This window comes from Pangasianodon hypophthalmus, chromosome 17 (assembly GCF_027358585.1).
Source record: "Pangasianodon hypophthalmus isolate fPanHyp1 chromosome 17, fPanHyp1.pri, whole genome shotgun sequence".
Taxonomy (NCBI): Eukaryota; Metazoa; Chordata; class Actinopteri; order Siluriformes; family Pangasiidae; genus Pangasianodon; species Pangasianodon hypophthalmus.
The window spans coordinates 24,996,532-25,014,031 of record NC_069726.1 but is presented as its reverse complement, the minus strand read 5'-3'; the positions used below and the strand labels follow the sequence as shown (position 1 = coordinate 25,014,031).

General features: G+C 43.7%; 2 protein-coding genes across 2 annotated transcripts in view; one reads left to right on the top strand and one right to left on the bottom strand.

Moving 5' to 3' along the window:
- Window positions 1-12,277, top strand: part of smc5 (structural maintenance of chromosomes 5) — a 38,313-nt gene extending 26,036 nt beyond the window's left edge. The window contains exons 23-24 of the mRNA XM_053241093.1: window positions 6,756-6,851; window positions 11,635-12,277. Of these exons, the coding sequence (XP_053097068.1) occupies window positions 6,756-6,851; window positions 11,635-11,763 (225 nt within the window). The 3' untranslated portion in view covers window positions 11,764-12,277. The remainder of the gene's footprint in view (window positions 1-6,755; window positions 6,852-11,634) is intronic.
- The window catches only part of zfand5b (zinc finger, AN1-type domain 5b), a 10,569-nt gene continuing 5,120 nt past the window's right edge, over window positions 12,052-17,500 (bottom strand). Inside the window, exons 2-5 of the mRNA XM_034312313.2 lie at window positions 15,341-15,505; window positions 14,596-14,796; window positions 13,595-13,726; window positions 12,052-13,496 (exon numbers count right to left, since the gene is read on the bottom strand). Of these exons, the coding sequence (XP_034168204.1) occupies window positions 13,348-13,496; window positions 13,595-13,726; window positions 14,596-14,796; window positions 15,341-15,497 (639 nt within the window). The 5' untranslated portion in view covers window positions 15,498-15,505 and the 3' untranslated portion in view covers window positions 12,052-13,347. The remainder of the gene's footprint in view (window positions 13,497-13,594; window positions 13,727-14,595; window positions 14,797-15,340; window positions 15,506-17,500) is intronic.

The following is a 17,500-nucleotide window of genomic DNA, read 5'->3' as shown; positions in this document are numbered from 1 at the left end:
ACAATACTACACTACAATACTACACCACTACAATACTACACTACAATACTACACTACAATACTACACCACTACAATACTACACTACAATACTACACCACTACAATACTACACTACAATACTACACCACTACAATACTACACTACAATACTACACCACTCCAATACTACACCACTACAATACTACACTACAATACTACACTACAATACTACACCACTACAATACTACACTACAATACTACACCACTCCAATACTACACCACTACAATACTACACTACAATACTACACCACTACAATACTACACTACAATACTACACTACAATACTACACTACAATGCTACACTACAATACTACACTACAATACTACACCACTCCAATACTACACTACAATACTACACCACTACAATACTACACTACAATACTACACTACAATACTACACCACTACAATACTACACTACAATACTACACCACTCCAATACTACACTACAATACTACACTACAATACTACACCACTCCAATACTACACTACAATACTACACTACAATACTACACTACAATACTACACTACAATACTACACCACTACAATACTACACTACAATACTACACCACTACAATACTACACTACTACAATACTACACTACTACAATACTACACTACAATACTACACCACTACAATACTACACCACTACAATACTACACTACAATACTACACCACTACAATACTACACCGCTACAATACTACAGCACTACAATACTACGACACTACAATACTACGACACTACAATACTACGACACTACAATACTACAGCACTACAATACTACACTACAATACTACACCACTACAATACTACAGCACTACAATACTACGACGTCCCAATACTACGACACTACAATACTACGACGTCCCAATACTACGACACTACAATACTACGACACTACAATACTACGACACTACAATACTACGACGTCCCAATACTACGACACTACAATACTACGACGCTACAATACTACGATGCTACAATACTACGACACTACAATACTACAGCACTACAATACTACACCACTACAATACTACACCACTACAATACTACACTACTACAATACTACACTACAATACTACACTACAATACTACACTACAATGCTACACTACAATACTACACTACAATACTACACTACAATACTACACCACTACAATACTACACTACAATACTACACTACTACAATACTACACTACAATACTACACTACAATACTACACTACAATGCTACACTACAATACTACACTACAATACTACACCACTCCAATACTACACTACAATACTACACCACTCCAATACTACACTACAATACTACACCACAATACTACACCACTACAATACTACACTACAATACTACACCACTACAATACTACAATACTACACTACAATACTACACCACTACAATACTACACCACTACAATACTACACTACAATACTACACCACTACAATACTACACTACAATACTACACCGCTACAATACTACAGCACTACAATACTACGACACTACAATACTACGACACTACAATACTACAGCACTACAATACTACACTACAATACTACACCACTACAATACTACGACACTACAATACTACAGCACTACAATACTACGACGTCCCAATACTACGACACTACAATACTACGACACTACAATACTACGACGTCCCAATACTACGACACTACAATACTACGACGCTACAATACTACGACGCTACAATACTACGACACTACAATACTACAGCACTACAATACTACACCACTACAATACTACGACACTACAATACTACGACACTACAATACTACGACGTTCCAATACTACGACACTACAATACTACGACGTTCCAATACTACGACACTACAATACTACAGCACTACAATACTATGACGCTACAATACTACGACACTACAATACTACACCACTACAATACTACAGCACTACAATACTACAGCACTACAATACTACAGCACTACAATACTACGACACTACAATACTACGACGTTCCAATACTACGACGCTACAATACTACGACGCTACAATACTACGACGCTACAATACTACACCACTACAATACTACAGCACTACAATACTACAGCACTACAATACTACGACACTACAATACTACGACGTTCCAATACTACGACACTACAATACTACAAAATTCCAATACTGCAATGTTCCAATACTACAATGTTCCAATACTACGACGTTCCAATACTACGACACTACAATACTACACCACTACAATACTACAGCACTACAATACTACAGCACTACAATACTACACCACTACAATACTACAATGTTCCAATACTACAATGTTCCAATACTACGACGTTCCAATACTACAACACTACAATACTACGACGCTACAATACTACGACGCTACAATACTACGACGCTACAATACTACGACACTACAATACTACAATGTTCCAATACTACAACGTTCCAATACTACGACACTACAATACTACAACGTTCCAATACTACAACGTTCCAATACTACGACACTACAATACTACAACGTTCCAATACTACAAAGTTCTAATACTATGACACTACAATACTACAATGTTCCAATACTACAATGTTCCAATACTACAATGTTCCAATACTACAATGTTCCAATACTACGACACTACAATACTACAATGTTCCAATACTACAATGTTCCAATACTACAACGTTCTAATACTATGACACTACAATACTACAATGTTCCAATACTACAATGTTCCAATACTACGACACTACAATCCTACAATGTTCCAATACTACAATGTTCCAATACTACAATGTTCCAATACTACAACGTTCCAATACTACGACACTACAATCCTACAATGTTCCAATACTACAACGTTCCAATACTACGACACTACAATACTACAACGTTCCAATACTACAACGTTCCAATACTACGACACTACAATACTACAACGTTCCAATACTACAACGTTCCAATACTACAACGTTCCAATACTACGACACTACAATACTACAATGTTCCAATACTACAACGTTCCAATACTACAACGTTCCAATACTACGACACTACAATACTACAATGTTCCAATACTACAACGTTCCAATACTACAACATTCTAATACTACGACACTACAATCCTACAATGTTCCAATACTACAACGTTCCAATACTACGACACTACAATACTACAACGTTCCAATACTACGACGTTCCAATACTACGACACTACAATACTACAACGTTCCAATACTACAACGTTCCAATACTACGACACTACAATACTACAATGTTCCAATACTACAACGTTCCAATACTACAACATTCTAATACTACGACACTACAATACTACGACACTACAATACTACAATGTTCCAATACTACAACGTTCCAATACTACAACGTTCCAATACTACAACGTTCTAATACTACGACACTACAATACTACGACACTACAATACTACAACGTTCCAATACTACAACGTTCCAATACTACAACGTTCCAATACTACAACGTTCTAATACTACGACACTACAATACTACAACGTTCCAATACTACAACGTTCCAATACTACAACGTTCCAATACTACAACGTTCTAATACTACGACACTACAATACTACGACACTACAATACTACAACGTTCTAATACTACGACACTACAATACTACGACACTACAATACTACAACGTTCCAATACTACAACGTTCCAATACTACAACGTTCCAATACTACAACGTTCTAATACTACGACACTACAATACTACAACGTTCCAATACTACAACGTTCCAATACTACAACGTTCTAATACTACGACACTACAATACTACGACACTACAATACTACGACACTACAATACTACAACGTTCTAATACTACGACACTACAATACTACGACACTACAATACTACAGCACTACAATACTACGACACTACAATACTACGACACTACAATACTACAATGTTCCAATACTATAACGTTCCAATACTACAACGTTCCAATACTACGACACTACAATACTACGACACTACAATACTACAACGTTCCAATACTACAACGTTCCAATACTACGACACTACAATACTACGACACTACAATACTACAATGTTCCAATACTACAACGTTCCAATACTACGACACTACAATACTACAACGTTCCAATACTACAACGTTCCAATACTACGACACTACAATACTACACTACAATACTACAATATTCCAATACTACAACGTTCCAATACTACAACGTTCTAATACTACGACACTACAATACTACAACGTTCCAATACTACAACGTTCCAATACTAGGACACTCCAACACTACCACATGCTAACACACTATTACTACTACAATCCAACACTACAAAACTCCAATACAACAAAACACTACAACAATCTAATACTACCACACTCCAACATTCCACCACTCCAGTACTGCAGCACTTTAACACAGGGATCTTATCAGTAAAGGGTCTCTGTGGCTGCAGGCTTTCATTACACCCAAACAGGAGGCAACCTTAGGAGCAAATAGGAGCCCAACGAGAACTGATTAGTGTTACTAACACTGCACCGCTCCAACACCGCTCCAACACCACACCGCTCCTACACCGCACCGCTCCAACACCGCTCCAACACCGCACCGCTCCAACACCGCTCCAACCCCGCACCGCTCCAGCACCGCTCCAGCACCGCACCGCTCCAACACCGCTCCAACACCGCACCGCTCCAACACCGCTCCAACACCGCACCGCTCCAACACCGCACCGCTCCAACACCGCACCGCTCCAACACCGCTCCAACACCGCACCGCTCCAACACCGCACCGCTCCAACACCGCACCGCTCCAACACCGCTCCAACACCGCACCGCTCCAACACCACACCGCTCCAACACCGCTCCAACACCGCACCGCTCCAACACCGCACCGCTCCAGCACCGCTCCAGCACCGCACCGCTCCAGCACCGCTCCAACACCGCTCCAACACTCCAGCACCGCACCGCTCCAACACCGCACCGCACCAGCACCGCACCGCTCCAACACTCCAGCTCCGCACCGCTCCAACACCGCTCCAATACCGCACCGCACCAGCACCGCACCGCACCGCTCCAACACTCCAGCTCCGCTCCGCTCCAACACTCCAGCTCCGCTCCGCTCCAACACTCCAGCACCGCTCCAACACTGCACCGCTCCAACACTGCACCGCTCCAACACCGCACCGCTCCAACACCGCACCGCTCCAACACCGCACCAGCACCGCACCAGCACCGCACCGCACCAGCACCGCACCGCTCCAACACCGCACCGCTCCAACACTCCAGCTCCGCACCGCTCCAACACCACTCCAACACCGCACCGCTCCAACACCGCTCCAACACCGCTCCAGCACCGCACCAGCATCGCACCGCTCCAACACTCCAGCTCCGCACCGCTCCAAACCGCTCCAACACCGCACCAGTACCGCTCCAACACCGCACCGCTCCAACACCGCACCGCTCCAACACCGCACCGCTCCAACACCGCTCCAGCACCGCTCCAGCACCGCACCGCTCCAACACCGCACCGCTCCAACACTCCAGCTCCGCACCGCTCCAAACCGCTCCAACACTCCAGCTCCGCACCGCTCCAACACCGCACCGCTCCTACATCGCTCCAACACCGCACCAGCACCGCTCCAGCACCGCACCGCTCCAAACCGCTCCAACACCGCTCCGACACCGCACCACTCCAATGCTCCAGCTCCGCACCGCTCCAACAACGCACCACTCCAACACCGCACCGCTCCAACACCGCACCGCTCCAGCACTCCGACACTTCAGTAAAATAACACTACAGCACTCAAACCTGCTGATAGAGAATAGAGTACAGTTGACCCATCCTGATGCCCTACTTCTGGTTGGAGTTCTCATCAGTTGAGTCGCTCGCTGCTGCTGGGGCCCCATATGGACGGCCTGAAGAACTGTTTGGATTGCTGGGGATGGTGCCACCTGGGGGCTGTGGAGATGGTGCTGCTTGGGGATCACATATGGGGAGCTGTACTGTACTGTACTGTACTGTAATGGCTTGGGACTGCGGTTGCTGTAGTGGCTTTGGGGCTGCAGTTGCCACGAGCAGCTTCGTACTCAGGACTCCATCAGCGGACAGTGGATAGATTTTAACCAGCCGGACTTCTTGCAAAAACTGTGATGAATTTACTGTTTGTACAATTGCACTATTTGTCCTTATAGTACACAGTTATAGAAGGGATTGATTTATAATCGCACTATCCGTTGCACCCAGATGAGGATGGGTTTCCTTTTGAGTCTGGTTCCTCTCAAGGTTTCTTCCTCATATCATCTCAGGGAGATTTTCCTCACCACCGTCACCTCTGACTCACTCATTAGGGATAAATTTATACATTTACAATATATTTTTTGTGAATCCATTTATTTCTGTAAAGTGGCTTTGTGACAATGTTCAAAGGTGTTGGACAGAGTGTGTGTTCATTCAGTTTGCACAGACACCAGACTGAACACTATAGCAGCTACAAGTCTCATCAGGACAGATTGTGTGTGTTCTGGTGTTTGGGACGTTTTCTAACATCGTTTGCATTTTAGAATTTCAGAACAGAATAATAGAACAAATATATGTACTTTTGTACTTGTCATATTAGCGTATTCTGTGTATTTATGTGAACAGTGAATGAGTGTAAACAGGAGACATTAGAGCTGTTTTTTTCTCTCCATGTGAACAGGGGATGGACCCGGCCAATGAGAGGAGAGTGTTCGACATCGTGGTGAAAACTGCATGCAGTGGCAAAACCTCACAGTATTTCTTCATCACACCAAAGGTACAGCAGCTTGAGCTTTACATACAGATGTGTAGCACAGAATGAGGAAGCGTGTGTGTGTTTGTGTGTGTGTGTGATATGTATGTAGGCATGTATGAATAACTTGGGTGAGAAAAGTGTTATTTTGGGGTAGTTTCAGGTGTTTTGTGCGAGCTGTAGTTAGGGTGGGAATTTTGCTGAAACCTGGCACAAGCCTCCATGACACTTTCTCTTTACAGCTGCACATTTAAGTAAAAACTTGCGCTCATGATACTTTTTGTGTTCGTGCTGCAGACACCTGGTGTGTAGCTTTCTTATAAAAAACCCCAAAACCCTGAATGTTCCACCTGCAGTCGGATCAGATTTCATATTTGTTTAGGATGCATTAACTGTTAATCCGAATAATTTATTCATATTTTTGTCATACAACTTTGAATATATGAATGTAGGTTTACAGTGTGTGTGTGTGTGTGTGTACAGTATATTACACTACACTACACTACAGTGTATCTCCGCGTTGGAGTGTGTGAGGATGAAACTAAACGCACCCCTGCGTTAGTCTTGACCTCCTTAGCGCACGCTGTGAATTTGGGGAAGATCTGAGAACGTCGATTTTTCACCCAAAAAAAATCCTAAGGGGTTAGCCTTTGTGTTTTTTTTGGGCAAAAAATTCAACGTTCTCCGATTTTCACCAAATTCACAGCGTGCGTTAAGGAGGTCAAGACTAACGCAGGGGTGCGTTTAGTTTCGTTATATCTCACTCCAGCACTGAGATCTGAGCCTCTCATTTCCAATATATTACACTCAATAAACTACAAATATAAACATTTACTGATCAGGTAAAGCTCATGTACAGTACACGCGTTTAAACCGAAATAATATCTATTTAATCTACTGTACTGTATACTCTAGCTGTTTATCTACAGAGCTGTAACACACCACAGCACACTGAGCTGAACTGAACTACATACAGTCAGGTCCATAAATATTGGGACACTGACACAGTTTTGGTAATTTTGCCTCTGTACACCACCACAGTGGATTTGAAATGAAGCAGTCAAGATGTGACTGAAGCGTTTTTACAGAGTTCCTCCATTTTCACAGGCTCAAAAGTAATGGGACAATTGACTGATAAGCAGTTTCATGGCCAGCTGTGGCCTGTTTCCTCCTTATATCATGATAAATTAAGGAGATAAAAAGTCTGGAGGTGATTCCAAGTGTTGAATTTGCATTTGGTAGCTGTTCATGGGAACTCTCAATATGCCGTCCAAAGAGGTGTTGATGCAAGTGAAGGAGGCCATCATTAGGCTGAAAAACCAAAACAGACCTATCAGAGAGATAGCAGAAACTTTAGGAGGGCCAAATCAACAATTTGGTACATTCTTAAAAAGAAGGAATGCACTGGCGAGTTCAGCAACACCAAAAGGCCTGGGAGACCACAGAAAACAACTACAGTGGATGATTGCAGAATTCTTTTCTTATTGAAGAACAACCCCTTCACAACATCTAGCCAAGCCAGGAACACTCTGGAGGAGGTAGGTGTATCATTGTCAAAGTCTACAATCAAGAGCCACCTTCATGAATGTAAATACAGATGGTTTACCTCAAGATGCAAACCTCTGGTAACACTCAAGAACACAAAGGCCAGATTAGACTTTGCTAAAAAACCTCTAAAAAAAAGCCTGACCAGTTCTGATGCAAGATTAACTTGTACCAGAATGATGGGAAGAGAAAAGTATGGAGAAGGAAAGGAAGGGCTCATGATCCAAAGCATACCACATCATCCGTCAAACATGTGGAGGCAGTGTTATGGCATGGGCATGTTTGGCTGCCAATGGAACTGGCTCACTGGGGTTTATTGATAATGTGACTGTTGATAGAAGTAGCAGGATGAATTCTGAAGTGTACAGAGCTATACTTTCTGCTCACATTCAGTCAAATGCTGCAAAACTGAGAGGACAGCGCTTCACAGTACAGATGGATAACAACCCAAAACATACTGTGAAAGCAGCCCAAGAGCTTGGAAATTAAATGTTCTTAAATGGCCAAGTCAGTCACCTGACCTCAACCCAACTGAGCTGCTTTTCACTTACTGAAGACAAATCTGAAGGCAGAAAGACCCACAAACAAGCAGCAACTGAAGATGGCTGCAGTAAAGACCTGGCAAATCATCTCAAGGGAGGAAACTCAGCATTTGGTGATGTCCATGGGGTCCAGACTTCAGGTAGTCATTGACTGCAAAGGATTTACCTCCAAGTAATAAAAATAATCCGAATATTTATGATTATATTAGTTTGTCCCATTACTTTTGAGCCTGTGAAAATGGAGGAACTCTGTAAAAAATGGCTGTAATTCCTAAACAGTTAATGCAATATTTTTGTTAAACCCCTTGAATTAAAGCTGAAAGTCTACGCTTCAGTCACATCTTGACTGCTTCATTTCAAATCCACTGTGGTGGAGTACAGAGGCAAAATTACCAAAACTGTGTCACTGTCCCAATATTTATGGACCTGACTGTATGTATGAATAGAGTGGTGTGTGTGTGTGTGTGTGTGTGTGTGTGTGTGTGTGTGTGTGTGTGTGTGCAGTTGAAGTCAGAAGTTTACATACACTTAGGTTAAAGTCATTAAAACTCCACTTTTATCCACTCCACAGATTTCATATTAGCAAACTATAGTTTATGGTTGTTCAGGACGTGACACAAGTAATTTCTCCAACAGTTGTTTCCAGCAGATTGTTTCACTTTTTATTGATTGTATCACAATTCCAGTGGGTCAGAAGTTTACATACACCAAGTTCACTGTGCCTTTAAACAGCTTGGAAAATTCCAGAAAGTGATATCAAGCTGTTAGGTAATTAGCCAAATAGCTTCTGATATGAAAATCAAAAGAAATCAGCCAAGACCTCAGAAAAAAAAACTGTGGACTTCCACAAGTCTGGTTTATCCTTGGGAGCAATTTCCAAACGTCTGAAGGTACCACGTTCATCTGTACAAACAGTAATACGCAAGAATAAACAGCACAAGACCCCACAGCTTCATACTGCTCAGGAAGGAGACGCATTCTGTCTGCTAGAGATGAACGTTGTTTTGAGAGAAAAGTGAAAATCAGTCCCACAACAACAGCAAAGGACTTTGTGAAGATGCTGGAGGAAACAGGACTTTGTCTGTATCCACAGTAACACGAGTCCTGTATGGCCATAACCTGAAAGGCTGCTCAGTGAGGAAGAAGAAGCCACTGCTCCAAAACCGCCATAAAAACCCAGACTACAGTTTGCACGTGCACGTGGGGATAGTTTACTTTTTGGAGAAATATGCTCTGGTCTGATGAAACAAAAATTGAACTGTTTGGCCATAATGACCGTCGTTATGTTTGGAGGAAAACGGGTGAGGCTTGCAAGCCGAAGAACTGTGAAGCATGGGGGTGGCAGCATCATGCTGTGGAGTGCTTTTCTGCAGGAGGGACTGATGCACGTCACAAAATGGATGGCATCATGAGGAAGAAAAGTTATGTGGATATATTGAAGCAACATCTCAAGATATCAGCCAGGGAGTTAAAGCTCGGTCGCGAATGAATCTTCCAAATGGACAGGGACCCCAAGCATTCCTCCAACCTTGTGGCAAAAAGGCTTAAAGAGAGCAAAGTGAAGGTCTTTGGCAGCCATCACAAAGCCCTGACCTCAAACTGGTAGAAAATTTGTGGGCAGAACTGAAAAAGCGAGCAATGAGGCCTACAAACCTGACGCAGCTACACCAGTTCTGTCTGGAGGAATGGGCCAAAATTCCAGCAACTTATTGTGAGAAGTTTGTGGAAGTTAAACAATTTACTGCAAAGATACCAAATACTAACCAAGTGTGTGTGTGTGAACTTCTGACCCCCTGGGAATGTGGTGAAAGAAATAAAAGCTGAAATAAATCATTCTCTCTATTATTCTGACATTTCACATTCTTTATATAAAGTAGTGATTAACTGACCCAAGATAGAGAATGTTTTCTACGATTAATTGTCAGGAATTGTGAAAAACTGAGTTTAAATGTATTTGGCTAAGGTGTGTGTAAACTTCTGACTTTAACTGTGTGTGTGTGTGTACAGTATATTACACTACACTACACTACAGTGTATCTCCGCGTTGGAGTGTGTGAGGATGAAACTAAACGCACCCCTGCGTTAGTCTTGACCTCCTTAGCGCACGCTGTGAATTTGGGGAAGATCTGAGAACGTCGATTTTTCACCCAAAAAAATCCTAAGGGTTCAACGTTCTCTGATTTTCACCAAATTCACAGCGTGCGTTAAGGAGGTCAAGACTAACGCAGGGGTGCGTTTAGTTTCGTTATATCTCACTCCAGCACTGAGATCTGAGCCTCTCATTTCCAATATATTACACTCAATAAACTACAAATATAAACATTTACTGATCAGGTAAAGCTCATGTACAGTACACGCGTTTAAACCGAAATAATATCTATTTAATCTACAGAGCTATAACACACCACAGCACACTGAGCTGAACTGAACTGAACTGTGTGTGTGTGTGTGTGTGTGTGTGTGTGTGTGGGTTTACTTTTTAGGAAAGAATGGTTGGGGTTTTTTTGGTCACCTGAGGTTGAGTGTTTGTTTACAGAACTTGGTGAGGATCGTGCAGTCGTTATTTAGACTCTCAGATAAAAATATAGAGTTGAAGGAGGGTGCACTTTCTTTTCCCCATGAAAGTAGGTGTGTGTATGCAGTAATCTGAGGTAGTTAAGACACAGTAAGTGTATAATGACAGTAACTGTGTGTGTGTGTGTGTGTGTGTGTGTGTGTAGCTCCTTCAGAATTTGAAATACGCAGATGAGATGACGGTTCTTTGTGTCCACAACGGCCCCCACATGCTTCCACCTCACAAATGGAACGAGAAGGCCTTCATCAGACGCGTTAAACGGAGCAACCAGTAACGCCATCAGTCTGTTTCACACACACACACACACACACACACACACACACACACACACACACACACACACCTGCTCACTGACGCCTATTTATATATTTCCATTGTCCATGTGGACTTTTGTTCATTTGTACATTTGTGTATTTTTGAGGAATTGTTTAAAAAGAATAAAGTTAATATTTGACATTACTGGTGAAATGAACAGCTCGTGTCATGTGCATGTATAATGTTGTTCTTTATGAACAGCCGTGATTCAGGTCAAACAAAAACAAACAAACATCACAGGAAGACGTTATTAGATCTCTGTACATAATTTTATTTACATGATACAATTTTGTAATGTTGGGTAACAAGATTAGATGCGCAATACATATAATAAATATAATAAGGGGTTCGCTTGTACAAACCGCAGAACTGAAACGACAGACGACAGTTTTACTGCGTAACTGAACGAGTCTCGTACAGAAACGCCAATGTGCAGAGACACACACACACACACACACACACACACACACACACACACACACACACACACACAAAATAATGAACTGAATATTTCACACTAACACTCAAGCATCCCTTCACACCACAGTGGGAACACTGCATGACACTCAGCACCATGTGACTCTCCCTCCACACACACACACACACACACACACACACACCAACACCAACATTCAGTACAGACGTGGATTATTAATTAAAAAACAAGGCCTATGAGCAGGTAGCTGTTAAAAACCTAAACGTACTTTAGTAGTTATTTCACTAGCCATGCAGGTCACCCTTTAATCCCGCCGCCCGCTAAAACTCCAACACGCAGGAATACAAAGCCTTAGCATTTAATCCGTCTGTGCTTCACTAAAACTTTTACCAACCGGGATAGAAGTGTCACTCGAACAGAAGGAAAAATAATTCACTCCAAAACAAAGAGGAAAAGAAAAGAAAGAGAAACAGTCTGCTGTGGGACGGTCCGAGGCACGGGCGAATAAACGAAGCTAACGCTGTGAAGGCTAACTCTAGAGTTGTGGGAGTCATGCCACGAGCCATGGGGAGACAGTGAACTCTTCAAACTAAAGGAAAAGAAGAAGAGAAGAGAAGAAGAGAGCGTCCATTGTGTTTTGTTTTTTCTTTGTGCTACATGAGCCAGCCATGCACTGCTGCCCTGACGGCGCTCGAGTCAGAGCCGTAACAGTCGTGTGAAGTCCCGCAGGCTACGACGTGTCCGTCCTCCACGCTGAGACACGAGACGCGCACAATCACGACGATTCGACAATCACAAAGACGGTCCGCCTTTAACACAACACCCCCCTCCCCCCAACACCACACCAACCGCACACGAGGAGATGTGATCTAAACCCCGCCCACTTTCCCCCGCTTTTAAACTCCATCATACACCGAGGACAAAAACAAAAAAAAAACCAGATCACTCCACTCATGCATCGGCTGAAAAACAAGATCAACGTCATTAAAAATAAAAATAGTCCTTTAGATCGCAGGTCAAGTGCGAGTCCTTTTTTATCTTTTTACACGTTATCTCTCTCCCGGAAATGAGGGTCAAAGGTCAAAGCCAAAGAGACGCGCGGGTGATCTATATTCTCTGGATCTTGTCGGCCACCACCACGGGGTTCTCTTTGCGGATCTTGGCCGCGGCCTCGGCTTTGTAGTCGTAGGGGCAGTTGTGCTTGTCTGAGTAACGGTGAAGTCCACAGAAGAGGTTTCCACAGCGACAGTCGAACCCTGAGCACAGCAGCAGGAACGTTAATTACACCCTTAACACCTTTAGAACACCTTTATAACACGTGTAATAGCGTCAGCGATGTGGCGAGGCGTCTCACCTGTAAGGCCGACCTTCTTGCGGCACATGAAGCAGCGGTTTTTCTTGGGTTTGGGGGCGTCGGGGGTTTTGGTCTCGGCGCTGACCGCCGTGTTCACCGAAGAGGAAGAAGAAGCCGTGGGCTGAGTTACAACTGAGGAAACAGAACAGACAGAAATTAATCACTAATCATTAATCATCACAGCGTGTGTGTATTAAACCCTTTACACCAAACCCACGACCTGTCTCTATACCGTTAACACAAAAGCACAACACTGTTCACTAACACACTCCAACAAACCTCTTATTTACAGACACAGTGCAGTAACTTCTCCTGAACCTGAACCTGAACACTCATCTCAAAAAAGAATAAAGCAAGGAGGATCAGTATTTACTAATAATTACTATTAACTACAGATTTAACGCTAAACTCCGTTCATGATTCAATTCAATTCTCAGAATATTTTTGAACAAAATTGAAAAAGTTATGACTGAAGATTGTTACGATGATTATGACGACGCAAAACAACGTGCATTTTTGTCAGTATAAAACTAATTAAATCAACAATAGCTAAGAACAGTTTAATGTTGTAAACAAAAAGTACTACAGCGTCACATCTAGCTTTAATATAAACACATCTATAAATCCTCCCAAAAGTGGGATTGAACTGAATTGAACCGTAAGTTGATCTGGAAATTGAGCTTCAGTGTTTGCGAGGCTGCTGTTGACCCAAAGCTCCTGAAGAGCTCTTTATAACCGCACAGTGTGTGACGTGCACCGCGTGTCGGTTCTGATCCGAAGCCGTCAGTCAGCTGGCTGTAGATGTTACGGGCTGCTGATGCACATACAGTGCAGTTGCATTAGAAGCGAAATTAACAGAATGCTGATGCACACGTTGTGAATCGCACATTCCCATGATGCATTGCGTCACGGTGTATCGTCACTCCCCTGTTACGAACTGAAGGTACCATCCCTTTAAAAACATTTAGTTCATCAGTTGAAAACGAATCTTGAAAACTAACCAGGTTCAGGAATTTCTACTTTAGGCGTTGCCACTTCCTCTTCGCAAGAAATGCTCATCTCAGTCATCTGCTGCGTAACAGGAAGTGCCGCGGCGGCCCCGGCGGGCGACTCGGCGTCACTCGCAGAAGTGTTTAAACTGGCCTCGATGATCTGGATGGCAGACGCCTCGGAGGTGGGACTACTGGTTACACTGCTCGAACCTGAAAAGCAACGAAATCCACCTCGATTAAATCACCATATCGATCATCACGAAATAAATACCTGTGCAGTCACCTGAGGAAGAGAGGGAGGAGGGAGAGAGAGAGCAAGGGAGAGGGGGAGAGAGAGAGAGAGGGAGCGAGGGAGAGGGGGGGGAGAGAGCGAGGGAGAGGGGGAGAGAGAGAGAGAGGGAGCGAGGGAGAGGGGGGGAGAGAGCGAGGGAGAGGGGGAGAGAGAGAGAGAGGGAGCGAGGGAGAGGGGGGGAGAGAGCGAGGGAGAGGGGGAGAGAGAGAGAGAGGGAGCGAGGGAGAGGGGGAGAGAGAGCGAGGGAGAGGGGGAGAGAGAGCGAGGGAGAGGGGGAGAGAGATGAAGCACATTAAACACAGTTACAGATGCAGGAGTTTCTCAGTGAAGAGCGAGGGAGAGAACGAGAGAGGGAGAGAGAGAGAGAGGGCGAGAGAGGGAGAGAGAGGGAGGGAGAGAGGGATAGATGAAGCACATTAAACACCGTTGCAGGAGTTTCTCAGGGAAGTGGATGAAACTCACCCATGTTACTGAGAGGACTCACACCGCCGCTGTTCTGTCTGGAGAGATGTTCCTTATAACACACCGAACACATGCCGTTAGTCCTGGGGTTCCCGTAGAACCCACAGCCGGTGGTGCAGAGCATGGGCACGGGGCTCTGGTTCGTCTCCTGGGCCATGGCTCAGTCTGAGAACACACACACACACACACACACACACACACACACACACACACACACACACACACGGTTTAAAACTGAGCACTGAGACTCCAACCTTTTTATTTTTTCCACCAACATCCATTTATAGAACTTTTAAAGCTGATGCACAACACGATGAATAAATATCCTGCGAAAGAAAGGAAAGAAGGAATCTGTAACAGACAAAAAGAAACAATGAAAGATGCTGAAGCTGCCTGAAAGAGAAAGAAGAGAGTAAAAGAAAGATTCTGTAATCTTTCGGAAAAAAGGGAGAAAGACAAAGCAGTGAAAAAAAGAAAGAAAAAACTCTGTATGTCAAAGGGACAGAAAGGAACGAGTAAAAGAAAAGGATTCTGTGAAAGAAAAACTAACAGTTAAAAAGAGAAGTTAAAGAAAGGTGTAAAACCAAGAATGAAAGAGTCTGAATGTCAAAGATAGAGGGAGAAGTACAGGAAGGAAACTGTGACTAAGAAAGAAAGAAAGAAAAAAACCTCAGAAAAAAGCAAAAAAGTAACAGAAGTGAAAAGTCTAACAGCGTTACAGTCCGGTGTTAGAGACCGGCGCAGCACCGTTCTACAGCCATCACGTGTTAGTCAGAAGACAATGAACAGAAAAAAACATTCCTGTACGCTCAGCAACGTGTCCCTGAATAAACAGTTTCTAAAAAAGAACCCGGTTCCCCGTTCGGCCCGTTACTGGAACTCACACGACCCGAAAACACGTAAACACGCAAGCGAGGTGACGATCAGCCGAGAACAAACAGGAGACGCGCTGTTCCGAGCCTGAGAGGGTCGAGCCGAGATCCATCATCATGAGGTGTGTTTCACAACAAGCCTGGCACTGATCCATCACACTCACACACACACTCACTACACACACACACACTCACTACACACACACACACTCACTCACTACACACACACACTCACTACACACACACAGCAAAGGGCCACGTGGGAGTGTGTAACAGCACAAACACTCGACTTGTGCAACTTTCATACAAAGCAGCCCACTTTTAACAGTTCCCTCAGGACCAAAAAAGCTTCTCTCTCTCTCTCCCCCTCTCCCCCTCTCCCTCTCTCCCCCTCTCCCTCCCTCTCTCTACTCCTAAGAGACCTGACACACACTCGAACTACATTTAACTCCACAGTGGTGTTCAGGAACACAGTGTTCACATGGTTCTGTAATAAAGAGCCATCATGGGCTGTTGGAGAAGAACGGGTCAGAACCGGTCTCGGTGTCTCCTGCTGGCAGGACAGAGTGTGTACGATGAAGACATGAGAACAGTTGGCCAGACGGTCCGGAACATTCTGTGCAACTGAGCCAAACAATTGGGCCAGAGCATGAATTGACACCCTGCATTCACAAACAGGAACCGGGTCCAGTACGGTTCTAGTCCAGCGTGGAAGAGCAGCTCAGGTTAACTTCACTCTGGGCATCTTAAATAAAAGTAAAGGTGTGGCGAAGTTTCCAGGTCATTGTTTCCTGTTCTATTCAGAATCAAAGTAAAATAAATATGATGAACTGTAATGTAATGTTCAGAGAGACTGCGTTCGGTGTCGGGGAAAGAGAAAAGGATTCAACAGGAAGTGCAGCCATTTCAACTCCATTTACACACAATCGTTTCCCTCACAAACCTCGGTCACGTGCAAATCATAAACACCGGCGTGAAGGGTTCAGATTACACCTGTCACAAGGGTGCAGCGTGACACACACAGACACACACACACACACACACACACACCCTCTCTAAACACCAGCGTGTGTCCTGACTGGAGCTATTTATATCCTGGCTGATGCTTCATCGTGACTTGGTTACATCAGTCTCTCTGTGTGTGTGTGTGTGAGAGTGAGAGTGAGAGAGAGAGTGTGTGTGTGTGTGTGTGTGTAGAGTGTATAGTGTATGTGTGTGTATAGTGTGTGAGTGTGTGTGAGTATGTGTGTGTAGTGTATAGTGAGAGTGTGTGTGTATAGTGTGTGTA